Raw genomic sequence first — 17,025 nt, forward strand, 5'->3', positions numbered from 1 at the left:
ACAACAGAATTAGTCAGCATAGGGGTGATGTCTGATTGATCTGAGGGATGACCAAGTGTTTTGATTTGAACAGTATGGCTGATGTAGTCCACAATGAGTTCAGCAAAGCCTTTGTGGGAGATTAATCCATAAAGTAGGAGCCCATGGAATCCAAAGTAATTTAACAAATTAGATAGGAAAGTGACTTGTTGATAGGACACTGCAGATGAAGGTTACTTATGTGGCCAGTGATGTAATGCAGAAATCAGCACTGGAACTCCTACTGTTTATTGCATACATTAACAAGTTATGTGAATGTAGAAGGTACATCTGGGAAGTTCAGACATGAAATACTGATTGGTTGCCAAGATGGCCACAGCCATGGCAGATAGAATTTATTCTTGAAAAATGTGATGTGATAGATGTTGCATGGAGTAATAAAACTAGAAAATGCACAAATGTCAGATCCTAGGAAGATAAAGACAGACCTACCTGTACATCCAAGAATCCCTGGCAACATGGGTACATATGATTGTGAAAACAAACAGGCCATTCAGCCCATCAGGCCAATCATCACTCATTTATATGGATCCCATTTTATTCTCCCTTTACGTTCCCCAGACCCTACCTTTATATACATGTGTGTAATTTACAGTTACTAATTAACATAGTATCATAGTTGTGTGAAGAATCCAGGCAAATATACTGGGAGAAATTGCAAGCTCCATACAGAGCATATACTATACTGTATATCTGAATGAGATATACAAAGTTATGAGGGGACTAAATAAGGTAGATAATGAGAAAGTGTTTGTGCTTACCTGAGGGGTCTTTGACCAGAAATCAACTATAAAGTAAAAAGTAGAAGATTTAAAGAATTTTTTTCACCTAAAGGGTATTTGTAATCTAGATCCCTTTGCCTGAGGATTGGTATAGACAGAGAGTTTCAACATTTAGTATTTAGATGAGGTCTTGTAACTAGGCATAGAAGACTATGGGCAAAGTGCTGCAAAATGGGATAAATATAGATGGATACTTCATGGCTGGTAAACTCAGTGGGATGAAGAGCCCATTTCTATGCTATTGCTCTAAGCTGCAATACATCAACTGCAAAAAAATTACAGTCACTCTAAAGCAGGGGTTCCCAACCTTTATGTCATGGACCCCTGCTATTAACTGAGGGGGTCCATGGACCCCAGGTTGGGAACCCCTGCATTAAAGAGACAACTTCTGGTGTAAAGAGAATTCACATACATTTTGTTTTCCAATTGCATGATATATAAAGTAGTGGCAAATATCACTGATCCTGAAACTTAATGGCACCAATTTATAACAAAAATGCAAACATACCTATTCCAGCCTGACCAACTATCCATGACAATCGAATAAAAAGCATCACTCCCCATATATTTAACATGCATCGTACCTACAATACAAGACATTAATTAACTACAATTCTTAAGTGATAGTCATAGATATGAATCTGAAGAGAAAATTGAAACAGCTGCAATTTTGGTTAATGGAACTTCTTACATGTCATTAATTTTTTGAAAAAATTCAAATCACATCCATTAGAGTTTGGTTATTTGCACCCATCATATTTAAAAATACAAAACAAGCCTATATTTTCCCCAGTAGTATTTTTTACCCTGTTTCTTAACCTCCTGTTAAGACAGATGAAAAAAAGTTACATCAGCAAGTTGATACTAATATTTTGCAAAAAAACAGAAATCACATCCAGCCTTCATGAGGTATCTCCATCCCTCATCATGGCAATGGAGATTCATCCATTTCCTGGACTACTGCTCTCATGCTCCCAACCTTCTACCAAACAGCACAGAGGCAGAATTCTCTTGCTCGTCATCCTTCACCCTACCAGCCTTCTCACATTGAAATGTGATGTCACTACCAGTCACATTTTCCCCTCCCACTCATTCCTGATTTCTGCAAACACTCTATTTCTCCCAAGTACACTCACCCCTACTCTCCCACCCCTCTCCTTTTCATGGCATTTTCACCTGCAATCATAGGAGGTACAATATTCATTTCTACACTTCCTCCCTCACCCCTTCCAGAGACCCAAAATAGTACAAGCCAACCGAAGTTTCAGATGCATATCCTCCAATCTCATTTATTGCATTCGCTATGGCCTGTTCTACATCAGCAAGACTAAGCATTAACTAGGTGAACATTCTTTTTTATCTCCTCTGCATTTACTGCAACGACCATCCTGACTTCCCACTTGCGTACAATTTCCATGCCCTTCCTAAACCCATATCGGCCCTCAGCCTTCTCCACTGCCATGCTGAGGCTAAACAAGCCAGAACAATAGCACCTCATTTTCTACCTGGATAATCTATAACCTAAAGGTACGAATACTGAATTTTTCAACCTCACATAACCCACACTCTCAATGCTTTTTCTTTTTGCTTCTCCCCCAACACAGTCTCATTCCCCTCCTTGCTGGTTTAATCTGAACACTCTACAGCTTCTGTTTTCCTATCCCACTCCCCAAAATGGTTCTACCCATCAACCCTCCCTCCTTCTGTACCTGCCAGATTCCAGCACTTGCAGCATCTTGTGTTTCCACTTATCACCTTCCAGCCTCTGTCTCACACTTCACCCTCCCCTCAGCTGGCTCCATCTTTCCTGATTCTTTCCTTGTCTGTCTCTACCTATCTCTCACCAACCACTGACTCCACTCCTCCACATCCTAGCTCTGTCTATCATTTCCTTCTCAACTCTATATACTAACCACCTCCCCACTACACTACAGCCCTGATGCAGGTCTCAACCTGAAATGATGGATTATAATTTGCCTCCACAAATGTTGTTTGACCCATTGAGTTCCTCCAGCAGTTGTTCTTTGCTCCAAATGCAGTTGAAAAGTTATTCAAGAAAGTGATACTGGATGTAATAAGCCAATTATCATTTTCCTACCTGAAAAGCAACTCCTGTCAGCCATTATAGCTTTCAGTATATTGCATTTTATGTTTATGATCTTGGCTCATTCAGTTTAATGAGCCTACACATCTTCCCAAAAAGACAACATCACTCACTTCCATTTAAAAAATTTTTACACTTCACAGCCAAATTATAAATTCTACATAATTATCCACATTTTTTAAAAATGCAAACTCAGTTAAACCTTTCATTGTTATACGTCAATAAAAATAAGCATGCTGTAACTTTAGCTGGAGTTCCTTACCAGCACACCCTTGATCCATCCAAACCTCACTAATTCATTTTCTGGAGGCTTTCTTCCTGCTTCATCACTTACTCCGCCATCACCATTGGCAATACCTTCCACTGTACCAGGAACTGACACAATATCCTACAAACAGTTTAGAAAAAGTAACAATGATAATAATTAATAAAGAGCATTTATGCAGAGCTTGAGATCATGGGAACAGTTCCTTGTAAAGAGTAGTACCAGATTATTAAAGCAAGTGGAGCTTGTCAGGGCTTTCTGCAGAGCTTGAGATCATTTGGGTTATTAGGCACTTGGCAAGGACCAATAAAAATAAGTTATGTTTAAGCAGAGCAGCCATTATTGGAGTGGGACAGATTTAGAATGGGAACTGAGGCATTGGCTCAAGAGGCTTCAGTGAAATGAGGCTGAGGCTAGGTTAAAGTTTCTGTCAAGTTTCATTTTTTCTTTATTGGTACCCAACTAGAGTAACGAGAATGCATCCCAAGTCATTGGTGTGCTCCTCATGCAAGGCATAGGAGATCTAACATACCTCCTGTCTCTCTGATTGCTACATCTTGTAGCCCCCCCCCCAGACAGCCTCAGGGTCGCTCAGCTCGCTGTCGTCTAAGGAAACAGCCCTCAGCCCCGCCAAACTTGGTAATAAAGTTTGTGTGGATGCTGTGTGATGTACCCCACCTCGCCAAATAACAGACAATACACCAGATATGATTAAATGGATTACAGTTTACAGATATTACTGGAACTATATAATTAATAGAGATAAAATATAAAAGGAAGATAAAAGGTGCCACACTTATCAAAGTTTAATCTCTTCGTGCACAAACAGCTGGAGCTCGGGACCTTCCTTCTGCACCCTGCGATCCCCTCAGACCACCTCAACCTGCCGCCTGGGACCAACAACGGTGGTTGACCAGACGCTCCACACGAGTCCATCTCCTTCTCTCCTTGCTGAACATCCTGGACCTCGGACTCCTGCTTGGGGTCCGACCCCATTAGCCGACTCACAGCACCTTGTCCATCCTCCCTCTCTCTGGCGCCTTCTGCCCCAAAACCCGCGCGTCACAATAACTTACAGACACATTAGAAAGAATAACATCTATCCCAATTGGTTCGTTCTCCCTCTTATCACTAATCTAACCCAAACAAACTGCTAGCACAAGAACTTTCTCAGCATTTAACATAACAAAGAAGCCATCTCAAGTATAACATAACAAAGAAGCCATTTTAATTAGACTACACAGTAACATCTGCAAAAAAGTGCATGTGGGTGCAGCTCCTTATAGACTTTTAGGAAACTGAAACTGGATGACCTATGACTCATTCAAAGAACGAGGTGGTGATAGAAAGGAGCTACAGGAGGTAATCACAGCTAAGTTGCAGGAGACAGGTAGTGTCAGGAAAGGGAAGGAAGAGGCAGATAGTGCAGAGTATGCCTGTGGACATTCCCCTTAACAAGCATACTGCTAGAATGGGAGGGGTGACCTCATTGAAACCTATCAAATAGTGAAAGGCCTTGATAGAGTGGATGTGGAGAATATGTTTCTTAAGGTGGGAGAGTCTAAGACCGGAAGGCACAGCCTCAGAATAGAGGGACGTCCTTTTAGAATGGAGATGATGAGGAATTTCTTTAGCCAGAGTGGTGAATCTGTGGAATTCTTTGCCACAGGCAGCTGAAGAGGCCAAGACTTTATGTCTATTTACGGCAGAGGTTGATAGATCCTTGATTGGTTAGGGCACGAAGGGATACGGGAAGAAGGCAGGAGATGGGGGTTGAGAGGAAAAATATATCGGCCATGATGGAATGGCAGAGCAGACTCAATGGGCCAAATGGCTTAATTCTACTCCTATATCTTATGGTCTTATGGATACTGTTGAGGGCAGCAGGAGGAACAATCTACTGAGGGAAAAGTCACAACAACTAGGTTTTAGGCATGGAGACCAGCTCTGTGGCTCAAAGGGAAAAGGGGGAGTAGAGGAGAGCTATGGTAATAGGGGGTTTAATAGTTAGGGGGACAGTAGATTTTGTGGACATGAAAGATACTCCAGATGGTATGTTGTCTCCTAGATGTCAGGGTCAGGGAGGCGTCTGCTTCAGTCCACAACATTAAGGGGGAGGGTGAGCAGCCAGAAATCATGGTACATATTGATACCAACAAAATAGGCAGGAATACAGATGAGGCTCTGAAGAGCAAATAAAGGGAGCTGAATACAAAGCTGAAGAGCAAGTCCTCAAGGTTAGTAATCTCTGAAATGCTGCCTGTGCCATCTGTCAATGAGGGCAAGATAGAATGATTGGGCAGATGAATGTGTGGCTGAGGAATTGGTGTGGGCAGCAGGATTTCAGATTTGTGGATCATTAGGATCTCATTAGGGAAGATATGGCCCTCACAAAAGGGACAAGTTACACCTGACTCAAAGGGGACCAATATCCTTGCAGGCAGGTTTGTTTTGGGTGGGTTTAAATTAGTGTGGCACAGGTACACGGTGGTGTCTGAAAAGAGGATGCTAAGTTACATGCCATCTTGGTCAATGTCTCCCATCCACTACATAATGTACTGGGTGGGCACAGAAGTACATTCAGCCAGAGACTCATTCCACTGAGATGCAGCACAGAGCGTCATAGGAAATCACTCCTGCCTGTGGCCATCAAACTTTACAACTCCTCCTTTGGAGGGTCAGACACCCTGAGCCAATAGGCTGGTCCTGGACCTATTTCATAATTTACATATTACTATTTAACTATTTACGGTTCTATTACTATTATTTATGGTGCAACTGTAACAAAAACCAATTTCCCCCAGGATCAATAAAGTATGACTATGACTATGTATGGGAACCAGAGTGATAGGTCAGTGGATGAAGCAGTTGATATAAAGATAGCTGCAGCATGTAGAGAGACTGATGTGGTGAATAGTGCATAATTACAGTGTAGATGGGTTGAAATGTGTCAATTTTTATGCAGGTACTATCAGAAACAAGGGTAATGAACTTACAGCATAGATCAATAGGTAGAAATATGCTCTGGCCATGACAGACTTGGCTATCACGAGGATAGGAATGGCTGCTAGATGTACCGGGATTTAGACGTTTCAAAAGGGACTGGGAGGGAGGTAAAAGAGATGGAGGAGTGGCATACTAACTGAGGATAGTATAACAGCTGCAGACAGGGAAGACATCTTGGCGGTATAATCTACTGAGTCAGTGTGGGTGGAAGGGAGCATTCATTCTATTATGCCCACACCATAGCAACAAAGACAGAGGAGCAAATCAGAGGGCAGATTTTGAAAAGGTCCAAAAATAGGGTTGATATCATGGGCAACAATTTCTCTAATATTGACTGGTACTTCCTTAGTGCAAAACATTTAGATGGAATGGAATTAGTTAGGTGTATTCAGGAAGGATTCCTGGGGTATACTGCAGCTGGTACTGGGCAATGAACCTGGTCAGGTGACAGATCTCTCAGTGGATGAGCATTTTAGAGACGGTGACCACAACACCCCGACCTTTACCATGGCCTTGGGCAGGGTTAGGAGCAGGCAGTATGGGAAAGTACTTAACTGGTTTAGGGTGAAACTGATGCATTTTGCAGGAACTTTGAAGCATAAATTGGGAACAGATAAATGCACAAAGGAAATGTGGAGGTTGTTTAGGGAGCACTTGCATAGTATTCTGGATAGGCACGTCCCATTGAGACAGGGAAAGGATGGTAGAGTGAAGGAACCATGGTTGACAACAGATGTGGAACATCTAGTTAAGAGGAAGAAAGAAGCATACTTAAGTTTTAGGAATCAAGGATCAGACAGGGCTCTGGAGAGTTAAGAGTTAGCCAGAGAGAAGATTAAGAAAGGACAGGAGAGCTAGGAGACACAAAAAGGCCTTGACAAGTAGGATTAAGAAAACCCCACAGCATTCTACACTTGTGAAGAATAGAAGGAGGACTATAGTGAGGTAGGACTGAGCAGAGATAGAAGAGGAAACACATGTCTAGTCAGAGGCAGTGAGGGAAGTTCTTAAAGAATTTTTTCCTTCGGTATTCACCTTTGAGAGGGACCTTAACAAATGTGAGAACAGAAAAAAAAAAAAGACTGATATGTTGAAACATGTTGATGTGAATAAAAGAGGATATACTGGAACTTTTGACAAACATTAGGTTAGATAAGTCACCATGCCCGATGGGATATACCCCAGGATTGGACGGGAAGCAATGGAAGAGATTGCTGCATCTTTGGCAATGATCCTTGTGTTGTCACTAGCCACAAAATTGGAAGGTGACAAATGTTATTCCTTTGTTCAAGAAAGGTAAGAGGAATAATCTTGGGAATTGTAGACCAGTGAATCTCACATCAGTGGTGGGCAAACTATTGGAGAGAATTCTTAAAGACAGGACTTAGGAGCATTTGAAGAAGCATAGCCTGATTAGGGATAGTCAGCATGGCTCTGAGAGGCAGATTCTGTCCCATGAATCTGACTGAATTTTTTGACAAAGCAGCTAAACAAGGTAGAACAGTAGATGTGGTGTATATGGAGTTTAGCGAGGCATTTGACAGTTCCACATTTTACTTAGAGACCTTTAGAGAGGGTGCAAAGGAGATTTACCAGGACACTACCTGAATCAAAGAGCAAGGAGAAAAGGGTTAGATTGACCTTAGAGTACATTAAAAGGTTAGCACATCATTGTGGGTTGAAGGGCTTGTACTGTGCTATACTATTCTATGTTCATTTACTCAAGGTGCAGGTCCAAAGTTGTCAAAAAGCTTCCTTTTAATAAACTTGGAATTATAATACAATGCCATAATCATCAACTTAATTCAGATGATGCAATAGGCAAATCCTTCAAATTGTGATATACCATTCACTAAATAGAAAGGAAGGTTAGAGAAAAAAAAATCAGGCAGGAATCCAGCTCCTTTCATTAGCACATAATACAAAAAAGGAGGTGATCTTTGAATCTCATAAAGTTATGATTATACAATAACACTTATTTCACCTCAAATCTTAAATTTGCAATTGACAACGAATCTGCTGCTGCTAACATATGCTTTTGTCACCTCTAGCCTCATCAACTTCAACACAATCCTGAGCAGCCTTTTCTTCAAAGCATGGCTATTTGCATCCTATATGTTTGCTGACCTACAGTGACAACTAGTTAAGAAACAACTAATTTCTGGCATTATGGCACCAGTGACCAACAGCAACATTGTGCAGACCAGCTTACAGAACTACTGGATACCCTTCTAAATATACTTCTGAACTGCGATCAATTGCAGCCTATAATTTCCCTTTCAAGAATGTGTTTTTGTACCAACTGAATGATTTGGCACTTCTGCAATCTCCTGGGGTATTCAGTGTGGATGAGATTGTGTCAATTCCTAATGGCAGAACACAAACCCGTGGCTGGCGCCATTACGCCACGCCAATTAAAGTGTCGAGCAAGATTAAAATTGTCAAGGATGAGAGCAGAAAACGAACAGATGTTCAGCGCTGCCTGCCTGCATTTGACTGGTATCTCTCGCTGCTGCCAGTGGGCAGAAGGTGCAGGAGTCTTGGATCTCATACCAATGGGTTCAGGAGCAGCTGCCACCCCGCAACCATCGGGCTTCAGGATGGGCTCGCCTCAGCACTGAACACGCTCTGTAGTTGTGAACTTTTATTCGGGTACTCCGCAGTTAATTTTCCTTCTGTTTTTTTTTTAAACTATATGCACGATTTAATCAGGGCACTTCATTGCTCAAGTGACTCTGTGGCTGTGGCCTGCAGCCATCAGCAGAGCACTGAGTACTCACTTTTGGGGACTCTGCAGTTAATGTTGTTTGGTTACTTTTCACTGTTGGCACAACTTGTTCTTTTTGACATTGGGTATTTGATGGTGTGGGGTTTTTCTTTGAATGGGCTCTATGGAGCTTTTTGTTTTGTGGCTGCCTGCAAGAAGATGAATCTCAAGGTTCTATACTGTATACAAACTTTGATAATAAACATTTAAGAATGACATAGGACTTGAGGAACTTATAGGGAGGTTAGACAGGCTAGGACTTTACTCCTTGGTACTTTGGAGGGTGAGGTAATCTTCTAGATGTGTACAAGATCATGACGGATTGAAAAAGGTGAATACACGTAGTCTTTTCTCTGGTCATAGGGGAAATCAAGAACTAGAGGGGACAAGTTTAAAGTATGAGCAGAAAGACTTAATAGCAACTTTCAAGCAACTTTTTTTTTTTTAAATTCATAAAATGTGATATCTATGTGGAATTAACTGCCAGTGAGTTGTTAAGGCAGGTACAATAACAAGCTTTAAAATACAACTGGACAGGTACATGGATTGAAAAGAGTTAGAAGGTTTGGTCCAAATGCTGGCAAATGGGACTAGCTTGGATGTGACATCTCAATCAGAGTTATACAGCATGGAAGCTAGTCTATCTATATAACTAGAGGGGAAACTGGAGAAAAATGGCACAACTTAGTGGGATTGGCCACCTTCCTTTTGTACCAGTAAACTATGTTCTTAAAATTGCATACTACACAAGTCATAGGATCAGGAATCGCCTTTTATTCCTGCTCCACTGTGAAAGGATCATAGTCGATCTTTTATCTTAGATTATGAGGACGCTCAGTCCTCATTTATTGTCACTTAGAAATGCATGCATTAAAAAATGATACAATGTTCCTCCAGAAAGATATCACGGAAACACAGGACAAACCAAGACTAAAACTGACAAAACCACGTAATTACAACAGTGCAAAGCAATACCGTAATTTGATAAAGAGCAGACCATGGGCATGGTATAAAAAGTCTCAAGTCCCGATAGCCCCATCATCTCACGCAGACGGTAGAAGGGAGAAACTCTCCCTGCCATGAACCTCCAAGCGCCGCAAACTTGCCGATGCACTGGAAGCACCCGACCGCAGCCAACTGAGTCTGTCCAAAAACTTTGAGCCTCCGACCAGCCCTCTGACATCGAGCACCATCTCTGCCGAGCGCTTCGACCCCGCTCCAGCCGAACAAGTGAAGCCGAGGACTCGGGGCCTTCCCCTCCGGAGATTCTGGATCACACAGTAGCAGCGGCAGTGAAGCGGGCATTTCAGAAGTTTCACAGATGTTCATCCGTGCTCTCACGTCTGTCTCCATCAAATCGGGACTGTGCACGGCACCCTACTTGACAGATAGCAGATATCATTCACCGGAGTGGCCACTGCAAGCTGCGTGATGCCGCCATCTTCTCCTCCCGCCCGTTCTACTTTTCTCTAACAACATTAGATCCCTTTATTTCCTTTTTACCTGGAAATGCACAATCTGTCTTAGACTACTATGATGGCTAGTGAATTACAAAGATTCACAACCATTCTGGAGCAGAAAATTTTCCTCACCTCAGTCATGAATGATTGATCCCTTGTTTAAAATAAATAATTTAGTTGTGACCTATGGTTCAAGATGCATCATAAAGAGGAAGCATCATACCTGCATCAAACCCCATTGGAACATCATATGTTTCAATGAAATCGGTTTGCATTCCAATCTTAAGTATAGTCCAGCTTGCTTATCCTCTCCTCAGATAATACACCCACTATCCCATGAATCAATCTGGTGAACCTTCTCTACGTTCCCACACTGCAAGAACATTCAACCTTAGGCTGAGAGAGATCAGACTTGTAAAGAATATTTCCCATGAGTTCTCATCCCTTTGCAATAAAATCCAAAACAGCATCTGCCATCCTAATTGTTTACTATACCCTTATTTCTGCACAGATCCTCAAAACACCAATACTATTAAAAAAAAATACAGCTGTTTACCAAAGCAAGGGTCTCACATCAGAATCAGATTTAATATCACCAGCATATATTGTGAAACTTGCTATTTCTCCACATTACAGTTCTATCTGCCATGCTTTTGCCCACTCACTTAAGCCATCTCACAGACATCTCTCCCTGCATCCATTGCACAGACTACACTGAGCATCTTCAGCAAAAATTAACATGCTGCAGTTGATTCCCTCATCCAAATCACTGACCAAGGTTGTGAACAGGTGAACCTCCACCACGGATACCTGCAGAATCCCCCTAGTCACAGCCCTAATTTTAAGATTGTTTGATCATTCCTGTCAGCCTATCAATCCACACCAGTATATTACCTAAACACCAAACACTCCCATTTTGCTTATTTATGCATCTATGTTAACAGACTATGGAAGCCTGAAGACATCATCTCCAAGGTTTCGTCACCCTTATCTATGCTGTTAATTTCAATAGATCTGTCAAAAACTTCCCCTTTCATAAATCTATACTATCACTTCTCAATTCAAATATTGTACAAGTGGCCTGTTACTAACTCCTTAATAGGAGTCAGTATTGTAGGGCAACACTTGCAAAGTGTGGGAGCTGTTCTAGAAATGTTTGGAAGATGAAATTTAGTTCACCTACAGCTATATCTTTGGAAGCCTTTAGATTCAGGGCATTCAACTGTATTCAGTTCCATTAACTTATCCCATATAACTTGGTTAAATTAATGTTAATACTTCATTCCTCATACATCTCTACTATTTCCTGGCTTTCTGCATCTTCTTTGTAAATACAAGGAATACATGCTCATAGTCTTCTGCTGCTGTAGCCCATCCACTTCAAGGTTCAATGTGTTGGGTGTTCAGAGATGCTGTTCTACACACTACTGCTCTAACGTGCGGTTATGAACTACTGTCGTGTTCCTGTCAGCTTAAACCAATCTGGCCATTCCTCTGATCCCTCTCAATAACAAAGTTTTTTTCGCCCATAAAACTGCTGCTCATTGTATTTTTATTTTGGTTTACACACCATTCTCTGTAAACTCTAGAGAATGTTGGGCTTAAAAATCCCAAGAGATCAGTAATTTTTCAGTATCTGGCGCCAACAATCATTCCACATCAAGATCACATTTCTTCCCCATTCTGATGTTTGGTCTGAACAATTGAACCTCCTGACCATGCCTGCGTGCTTTTATACACTGAGTTGCTGCCACATGATTGGCTGATTAGATATTTTCATCAGTGAAGTGTACAGGTGTACCTAATAAAGTGGCCCTTGAGTGCAGATCAATCTGATCAATCTCTGTCATTTCCTTATTCCTCAATATGATTTCTCCTATTTCTGTGTGAGAAACTCATTAACTGACACCAACAAGCACAGCTTTCCTTTATTGCTAAACTACCTTCTTGGTCTACTTTTCCTTTTCTTGTCTAGCTCCACTTTTGCTGAGTGTTGAAATTTCTCCTCTTCTCGTCTCACGGCTTTTCTTAGTAATATTACCAGATTTTCTCTTTGATCTAATGTACTTTAAACTTCACAGCTTGACTACATATCCTGTCGGTGTCTTGTAGAAAAAAGATAGACTTGTAAACAATTAATTAATTCTTTAAATGCTAGCAATTGCTGATGTACACTTGCGTTTCAATGCAGTTTCCTAATCTATCACAGACAACTCAGCTCTCCTACAGATTTTAGACCCTGGTTTCAGAATGTACTAAATTACTTTCAGTATTTATACAAATTATTTCACCTTATGATCACAGGCATTAATTATATGCTATTTGTGTTGATGCAGCCCTTAGTACTGATAGGTTCCTCTAAATACTTATTGAATAGTTAGAACTAATAAAATCCAACCAAATTCTTCAAAAAGGGAGGGTGAATTTTGTAGAAAATTATGCAGAAATCACCTCAGTTTTGGACAGCAATGTACAAAATGATGTTGAGAAATAAACCTGTATAACTACTGGGAAACAGTGAAAATTTGAATAAATACTGCAGGAGTCAGAATTCAAAGTGACAGTGGTAAAGAAGTCAGATAAATATGGATTTGTATTTGTGCAGGAAGTCCTTACAAAGTAGCTTGCTGTGACTGTCAATGTCTATCCTGCAAAACACTGCCTCACTGACAGTCTCAAATCTCCTGTTTTTCTAGTAATGCAGTTATCCTGCTTGTACTCATTGATAAAGGTAACTGATCAGTTCAAAAATGGGTATGGACTATCAAAAAACATAAATACAGTATACAAGTCCTTTATTTACTACTGTCCAGTTGGAAGCCAGTTACCCAACATTAAGTAACGATCGGTAAAAAGGCTGCATCTTAAGGTCTATATTAACTGCATGATGTAAATAAGCAGCCGCAAGGTTATCAGGGTGATAAAAATAAACGTGGTCTTTATACAAAGAGGCAACAAGATAACAAATCAATTACTTAACCAATAAAGCACCATTGGATTGATCTAATATCAGTTTCTTAAAAGACAATGTTAGATTTTAAGCTGTTGATAAATGTCGTATCCAAATAAAGCACCACTAATTCTAGTCACCTCCAGTGCGCACTGCCACAGACAACTACAGGACCACCCAGGCACACTGGGAGGCTATATCCGTGAATTTACCAGCAGCCACTCCAGATTACCTCCTCGGGCAAATGTGGGCAAGCATGAACTGCTCACCTATCATTGATGGGAGATAAACCAAATCATCCAACAGACCAGATACATGTACCATAGCTGCAGTTTCCTCCACATTGTTGTAGTTTCTTCCACATCATACAGCAATTAATGTCTATTCCTACATATTTTGTTGTATCCACCTTCTGTCCTCTACATGGGTTCAACATGTCCAAAGTGGCAGATTACTCTGATATCACTCTTTAATAATGCTATTATGATATGCTGCAGGAAGGACAACATATCTTAGAGTTCATGTACCACCTCAAGGTACTATGGTCCAAGACTAGTCAGATTTAGACGCATATTCATTTATCACATGTACATTAAAATATACAGTGAAATGCAGCATTTGTGTTAATAACCAACACAACCTAAAGATTGTGAGGGGCAGCCCGCAAGTGTCATTATACAATCCAATGCCAACACAACATGCCAACAATGCTTGACAGAAGAACACAGAGGACAGAACACAACACAACAAGGGGTCAGGGAAACCATTGAGAAACAAATACATGTCAAGTGCACTGCTGCTTAATCCGTTTCCATAGTATACAGCAATTCTATTAAAAGAAACAAAATCAAAGACCTGAAACAATGGAGTCCCAAACAGTTTTACTCAATAATATCTTCAAGTTGGGTAGGAACTAATCCCCAATTCTTATCTTTCCATTGTTAAGCACAGAATTGTCAAAACATTTCTTCTTCTACTTCTAGATTGTTGCTGCCAAACAATTCATTTCCTACAAAGAAGAACTTTTATATTATTTTTAGCTCTAAATTTGTCTATTCCAACTCAGTCCTGTCAGCTATCCTACATCCACTCTTAGTAAACTGGAGGTCATCTGAAATTCACCTGCTGCTACCTTAACATGCATCATCCTACCCACTAAGCTTTATTTATTTAGAGATACAGCATGGAACAGACCCTTCCGAGCCTTCGAGCCATGCCCCACAGCAATCCCCCGACTTAATCCTAGCCTAAACAGGGGACAGTTTACAGTGACCAATTAACTCACCAAACAGGACTGTGAAGGGAAACTGGAGCACCCAGAGGAAACCCCCGTCGTCACAGGGAGAAAATACAAACGCCTCACAGGCAACAGCAGGAAGTGAAACCGGATCACTGGTACTGTAAAACAGTGTGCTAACCACTATGCTTCCTTGCTGACCTCCAATAAGTCCTTGACAGTGTTTTAAAATTCTCATTCTGGTTTTCAAATCCCTCCATAGCCTTTTAAACTCTCCACCTCAAATCCTTGAAACAGAAGATTCTGAGATGACTTGACAAGGTACATGTTGAGAAGATATTTCTCATTAATAATCTTAATATGGGCACAGCAATTCAAAAGGGATAGGTCACGGAACAGAGATCTTAGCTCAAAGGATCAACAATCTTGGGAATTTCCTGCCATCTGGAACAGTCAAGGTCAAGTCTTTAATGCATTCTAGTCCAAAATAAGATCCCTGTTTTTACCTATTGCAGTGTCAAACTGGAGGCATGGCCAAGGTCTCACTAAACGGCAGAGCAGACCTGAGTGATCACATGGCCCAATTACAAACAAGAGGAAATCTGCAGATGCTGGAAATCCAAGCAACACACACACAAAATGCTGAGGAACCCAGCAGGCCTGGCAGCATCCATGGAAAAGAGTACAGTCAACGTTTGGGGTGGGGACCCTTCATCAGGTTCTGCTCCATAGCATAATTTCCTTTTTTTACATCAGGGGCCTCAGTTTGACATCTCACGAAATACTGGAGGAGCTCAGCAAGACTCCCAATGAAAGGTCTCCGCCCGAAACGTTGACCCTATTCTTTTTCATAGATGCTTGCTAAGTTCCTCTAGCATTTCGTGTTACTCAACCAAAGGAAGACAACTTGTGGCAATTTTTTTTAAACTTCCTATATACGGTCAGAAATGTCAGTCTGGATTTTGTGCACCAAGCTCTGGAACGAAATCACCTCAATGGTGAGACTCGCTCCCAATGGACTGGTTAAACCTTAAATCTGAGAGACTCACTAGATCAGAATCAGGTTTATTATCACTGTCTTATACGACGTGAAATGCGTTGTTTTGCCGCAGCAGTACACTGCGAAGACATAAATATTATAAATTACAAGATAAATAGAGTGAACGAAAAGGTAGCGTATGTGGATTGTTGAGAAATCTGATGAAACGGGGCAGACTGCAAACAGGAAAAGTAGTACCAGCACAGCCTCACCGTCTTCAGGTCTTCATGAAGATCGGCCAGGGTCGGCCTGTTGACTTTGACGCCGCTGAAGCTGCCGGTATTGCGGTAGAAGTCGATGCGGGGCACCCTGTCCACTGTATTGTGCCCGAATGTCTTCAGGTGCGAATTGGTGATCGTGTCGTACGTCTGTAAGAGGGTATCGGGGCGGAGCGGGTCGCAGGTCGGAAAGCCGCTCCCCGGGCCCCGATATTCGTACGGGTGCAGGCGGCTCAGCCCTTCCTCGCTCTCGAAGGAAGGCGCCGCGTACTCGGGCGGCTTGTCGTCCTGCGAGAGACCGGACGCGGGCCGCTCATCCACCAGCTTCACATGGAAACGACTGCACGCAGTACCGTCCGGGTCCTCGGCGCCCGAGAAATTCGGGTTGTAGTCTCGCTGCATCGCCTCGCCTCGCCCCGAGCTGACCGCGGGACGGCAGAACGAAAGCCCCGGACCGCCAAGCGCCTCCCTCCCGCTCTCCTCGTCGTCAGTAATCCCCCAGGCTCTGCCGAGGCTCTGCCCACCAATTCCCCCTCCCTCAACTTCACCGCGCAAGCAGCTTTCCCGCTTCTTTTATAGCGCCAGCTCCGCGCCTGCGCATGCGCGTGGCGGGGCACGCTCCCGGGCGCTGTGGGCACGCGTATACAATGTGCACGCGAAACAAAATTGAATCGATGCATGTACTGCATTTATAACACAAATGCTTAATTGTAGCAGTAAAATTAGCCATTAGTAACATTAATTTTTAATTACCATGATTTTTTTAAAAGGAAAACAAACACATCCCTGGACAAACCTTTGTTCCTCAATCCCGCATTTTCTTTATCCTTTCAAGTATATTTATAAAGAAAATTAATATTAATAAAAGCCGTTATTTTTTTCTTACCACCCTTTAATGAAGGGTGCGAAGCGTTATTATTCAATTACCCCCAAAGAACTCACAAATGTGCACAAAGCAAACAAAACGCAAAGGTGTTAATATTTTACTGGATTTATATCGGTGAACGTGAAGCGAGAATGTACTGTCTGGACAGCGGGGCGTTTCCAAAGCCCCTGTTTTCAATTCTATTTCCAGCATTAGCAATAATTTGTTATTTTAGAATAAAAATTGACATTGTTCAAAATCGCGAAAAGGTATCAAACAAAAAGGCTACCATG

The 17,025-nt window shown here is 41.8% G+C and overlaps 1 protein-coding gene across 3 annotated transcripts in view; it reads right to left on the reverse strand.

Moving 5' to 3' along the window:
- Nucleotides 1-16,400, reverse strand: part of slc12a1 (solute carrier family 12 member 1) — a 161,905-nt gene extending 145,505 nt beyond the window's left edge. For all 3 annotated transcript variants that reach the window (XM_072282266.1, XM_072282265.1, XM_072282264.1), the window contains exons 1-3: nt 15,862-16,400; nt 3,188-3,313; nt 1,330-1,405 (exon numbers count right to left, since the gene is read on the reverse strand). In XM_072282266.1, the coding sequence (XP_072138367.1) occupies nt 1,330-1,405; nt 3,188-3,313; nt 15,862-16,269 (610 nt within the window). In that variant the 5' untranslated portion in view covers nt 16,270-16,400. The remainder of the gene's footprint in view (nt 1-1,329; nt 1,406-3,187; nt 3,314-15,861) is intronic.
- Between the last annotated feature and the right edge of the window lie 625 nt (nt 16,401-17,025).

This window comes from Mobula birostris, chromosome 18 (genome assembly GCF_030028105.1).
Source record: "Mobula birostris isolate sMobBir1 chromosome 18, sMobBir1.hap1, whole genome shotgun sequence".
Taxonomy (NCBI): Eukaryota; Metazoa; Chordata; class Chondrichthyes; order Myliobatiformes; family Myliobatidae; genus Mobula; species Mobula birostris.